This window comes from Toxorhynchites rutilus, chromosome 1 (assembly GCF_029784135.1).
Source record: "Toxorhynchites rutilus septentrionalis strain SRP chromosome 1, ASM2978413v1, whole genome shotgun sequence".
Taxonomy (NCBI): domain Eukaryota; kingdom Metazoa; phylum Arthropoda; class Insecta; order Diptera; family Culicidae; genus Toxorhynchites; species Toxorhynchites rutilus.
The window spans coordinates 20,032,270-20,037,353 of NC_073744.1; the positions used below are offsets into that span (position 1 = coordinate 20,032,270).

Consider the following 5,084-nt stretch of genomic DNA (forward strand, 5'->3'; position numbering starts at 1 on the left):
AAACCTTTGCGATCTATTGAGAAATGCTCGAGTTATAAGCGTTCCAAATCTTGCATTTTTTTCCTACTTGTTCAGTGCCTAGATTTCCATTTCACCCCCTACATCTTCCGGTTAGACGTAGTCCTACGTCAAAATAATCTTATCGATACATGTGGTAAACTCCACAATGTCGCGTTTTCGGCGTAGTGTATTCCTTTTGCTCCACAGTTCTCAGTTGAATCGTACTAAGTGAGACAGTTGATACGAAGCTTCCATTGAGAGATGTTGGATCTTCATTACTTGATTATTGTTGCGTGGTCGGCAAATGAACATTCTTTTCGCGTTGATAACTACCGAAATTTGTGTATACCGTTACATAATATATTTATGAAATAAGAATAATTTAATTTTTTGTCACACTATTTTAAGCTTCGTCCTAGTTAGAGAAAGTAAAAGTTAAGACACATCAGCACTCCATTAGTGGGAGAAATTTTTGCACTGCGGAGGATTCTGCTACTATCATAATTTCACCATAACATCCACCCTTGCCGAGCTGAAAAGCCATAAAAAGGATTGAAACTGTAACCATTATTCACTCTTTTAGCGAGAGGCGACCACACACTTTGTGTGAAAGTTCTTGCATGTTCCCGATTTAACATCATATTTTAAAACCCCATTAAACAACCGATTATAAGCGAGAAGCAAAATCTGTTATTTATTTTCGCAAAAAAATCTCATAAAATCGCCATTCGATCGTCTATCACGCCGGTATTGCTTGTCATTTCACGGCGCGTGACGGATTGACATTTTCGGCTTTTGTGCATTGCGTGATTTTATAATCCCAAATTGAGAGTGGGATTAATTTTTTTCATTTTTTTTCTTCTTTTTTGACATGTCGACCTCAATTTCGGATCAAACTTCGAAGGTCCCAGCAGCGTGGTGCAGCAACAATTGATTTTGAGGTAATGGATATGTTGTTCCAAGCCTGCTTCCTCCTCCTTTTAAAAATGATTATGCATTTCCTATCCAAAAAAAGGCCTGATTGTGGTAATTCCATCAAATTGAATTGAGAATAGATTCGAACGATAGGTTGGGTTGAACAGTAACAGATGGTGAGTACTGTTGATTTCAAATAGCGGACGGCTTGATTATACAAAAAAGTTGAAAGCGGGCAGAAATGAATGCATTAGTTGCTCGTTATTGACGGTACGGCAGAACAAATGTATGGAAAAATGGGAATAATTCCAATTTCCATTAATTTGAACCGTTGAAGGATTAGGGAATCGTAATGTATAGCATATCAAACAAATCCGATTTGACTATCTTCGATTTAATTGTTATGTAAATCATCAGAATTCGTTCGTGGCGCAATTTGTTATTAATGTTAACTTTATTTTATACAAGCGTAATCTGTTTTTGGATTTTCCACCCTTGCTGAAAGACGTAGTCCTACGTGAATGAATTAAATAAAAGGAAACTGAAAATATTTACAGTTTGGTTATAAATACTGTCCACGATAGTTTTTCATTTACATCGAGTACTAATTTGAAACGGAGAAATGAATATTCATTCATAAGTTTCATTTTAAAAGTCTGTACATTCCGCCTGAAAATCCAATATCATCTTTGCTGTTTCTCAAACTCATATAACGAGGCTAATGTCTTCAACGCAAATGATTTAATAATGCATTCATAAACCATCCTGATATACCCTTGGTATCGTAACATCAGGTTTTTTATATATAACCCGAGTGATGTAGTCAAATACAGTGCATCAATATTTCTTCATAAACCTCTAGCAATTAATATGTCCCGTTATCTTATATTCCTCAGACATTCCATCGTCCAGATTAGAATGCATATGTTAGGCGCGACTCACAAATTACCTTTTGAATGACGCAAGACAAACCCCTATCTAGAAACCATTTACACAACATCCCAACTCACCTATACCCCCACCCTTTGTTTCAAGCATCACGTAGTTTTTGCCGATACCTCAGCAACGTCGAAAACAGCCAACACCACGCCCAACCAACTCTCTCTCGCCGGGTGTTTGAAGCATATAAAACCCAGCTCCACCCTCATCGGGCTGACTAGTAGTGCAGAAATTGCAGAGCTAATCAAATAAGTGAGAAATGAAGTACACCTAGGTTTTTTTTACGCGGTTTTTTTTACGAGGTTTTTTTTACGCGGATTTTCGAATTAACGCGGTCACCGCGTAAAAAAAACTGAGCAATATCAAATCTGTCCCTCATGCTTCCTGAGACCATATGACGGAACTTAGTGCTATTGACGGATATTAGTGCCGCACCTATGTGCCAGGTTCGATGCATCTGTAGCGAACACAGATTCAATTTGCCCGCGTTGTTCACCACCGCCTATGCCAGTTTCAATGGGAACGACCACGTCAAGTCGGAGGACAGATTTTGCAACGCAAATGCCTGTTCTGTCAGAATTAGACCAGAAGCAGTTAGAGTTGGGACAGAGGCAATTAGCGCTGCAGAGAAAGCATTTCCAGGAGAAATACAAGCTGGGTCGCTAGCTGATGAATCTGCAAGTGCAAGAAGAAGTATCTCGAGATAGCATAAAGCTTGTGCAAGAATGGGTTGATGAGCACACCACTGCGAAGCAGAAATCCTCCGTACGACCTTCGTGTGCAACGAAGTTTCATCCATTTTTTTCTTTACGGGGAGTTTCCAATTAACGCGGATTTTCCAATTAACACGGTTTTTTTACGCGGATTTTCGAATTAACGCGGTTTTTCCAATTAACGCTGTTTTTTTACGCGGATTTTCCAATTAACGCGGTTTTTTTTACGAGGTAGGTATCCCCCGCGTAAAAAAAAACCTGGGTGTACCTTCTGTTATCGTTGCCCTTCTTGTTCTGGATTGGACTCTACGAAGCGAAGGTAGTCATCACAACGGATACTAGAGAGTCCACCGTCCACAAACGACCGTCTCTCGAGGCCTACAACGAGCAATGTCCTTGAAACACAGGAACAGCACTTTTTGGGCGCCAGTTTGATCCTGACCAACGAAGAGAAGATTGTAAATAGCCACATCATGAAACTGAAGAGGTTCGAGCTGGAAGAAGGATTCAAGAATGATTTTGATTTAATTCCGGCGCGACATTTCTTCGAAAAGTTGGAGCAACTGAACAGCTCGAAGCTTTTCCAATTAATTCGACGAATTCCGAAAGGGGCGGTGTTGCATATCCACGACTCTTCAATGGGGAGTACAGATTTGCTGATTAACGCTACGTATAGACCTTATCTATGGCAAAATGGTAGATTCGAGCAGAACACACCACCGACCTTCTTATTCTCGAAAACTAACCCAACCGGAATGGGTTGGGAACTTGTGTCTGATATTCGCAATGAAATGAAAGCGGATATTTACGATGAGAAATTGAGAGATTTGTTTGAAATATACACCAAGGATCCAATCAATACCTATAGAAGTACCAATGTCGTGTTTGAGAAGTTTCGACAGATATTCTACACCCTAGCACCAATTATTAATTATAAACCAGTATGGAGACAGTATTACTATGATTCATTGAAAGTATATTACGACGACCAGATTAATTACTTGGAATTAAGAGGAGTTCTGCCAGATGTCTATGATCTTACCGGGAAAATTTACACGCCAGAGGAAATTGTTCAAATTTATTTGAACGAGACCGAAAGATTAATGAAAAACTATCCAAGTTTCCTCGGAGCTAAATTTGTGTATACTCCCGCGCGTTTCGGAGGTGACGATGTTTTCCGTGGTGTCATCAACACTTTTAAGAGTTTGCACGAGAAGTTTCCAAATTTTGTGGCTGGATTCGATTTGGTAGGTCAGGAGGATAAAAGAATTCTATTGTTGAACTTCGTTCCTGATCTTCTGAAGTTACCAGAGTCTATTCAATTCTTTTTCCACGCGGGAGAGACAAACTGGTTCGGAATGGAATCCGATTCGAATATGGTGGGTACAATTTGTCGATTAGTTCAACATAACCGACAAGAAACATTTTGTAGATCGATGCAATCCTCCTAGGGACCAAACGTATCGGCCATGGTTTCGCACTGATCAAGCATCCCCTTCTACTAGAGGAAATCAAACAGAAACAGATATGCATTGAAATTAACCCCACATCGAACCAAATGTTCAAATTGATGGAAGACCACAGAAATCACCCGGCAGCGTTCCTATTCGCCGATGACTATCCCGTGGTTGTATCCTCTGACGATCGATGTTTCTGGCGAGCAGCTCTACTAAGCCATGATTTTTATATGGCCTTCGTAGGAATCGCTTCAGCTCAGCATGATCTGCGATTGCTGAAGCAGCTGGCAATCAATTCGATTCGGTTCAGCGCTATGGACAAGATTGACCAAAATAAGGCTCTGCGTAAATGGGAAGGCATGTGGAATTCGACGATGAGTACACTCGCGTCAGATATATTGAGTGGGAAACTGGCCTAGATAAATCATGTACTATGCAGTAGTTGTTCGTCCATTTTAATTATTTTCAACTATTGGGAAATTACAATTATTCATGACAATATATATTGTATCCCATCTATTCCACTGGACCTATTGAATAACGTGGCCGTCATTTCATCTAGATCAGCGGTATTCAACTTTTTTTTTCAAATGGGCCACAAACACGTGTCAGTTAAGGTGTCGCGAGCCGCAAAAAAATAAAAGTGGTGTCCAAACCCAACCGGAAATTCATGGCAGCGGCAACGAGGTTTTCCGAATGGCCTTTCTCAAATGTTTAGTTAGAGTGGTAGGCGAATGAATTGAAAATGTCTGAGAGTCTGAGAAAGCCTCTTTAGTTCAAAACATCATCATCATCAAACCAATAAATCCGAACATGCTCCTCCATTTATAGAAGCCCTCTTCGAGGTTGGTTAGGACAAACACAATGTTTAAGTGCGCTACACGTACAACGTCCCGTCACTGTAAAGTCAACGTAAACGAATAAAATGTCAAATATTCTTCCATGGGAATCGTATGGTCGCATTCACATACACCAGCAACAGACGTCGGTAAGTCTATCTTCGGACTCCTGAAAGAAGGCGATAAGAAGCTTCGTTACTCGGCGTGGTTCTCCCTTGGAA

General features: G+C 40.3%; 1 protein-coding gene across 1 annotated transcript; it reads left to right on the forward strand.

Annotated features, from left to right (window-relative positions):
* The first annotated feature begins 2,579 nt into the window (after positions 1-2,579).
* LOC129779790 (adenosine deaminase 2-like) lies at positions 2,580-4,443 on the forward strand. Its single transcript, XM_055787496.1, has 3 exons — positions 2,580-2,583; positions 2,910-3,946; positions 4,000-4,443. The coding sequence occupies exons 1-3, from the start codon at positions 2,580-2,582 to the stop codon at positions 4,441-4,443; spliced, it is 1,485 nt and encodes a 494-aa protein (XP_055643471.1).
* The last annotated feature ends 641 nt before the right edge of the window (positions 4,444-5,084 follow it).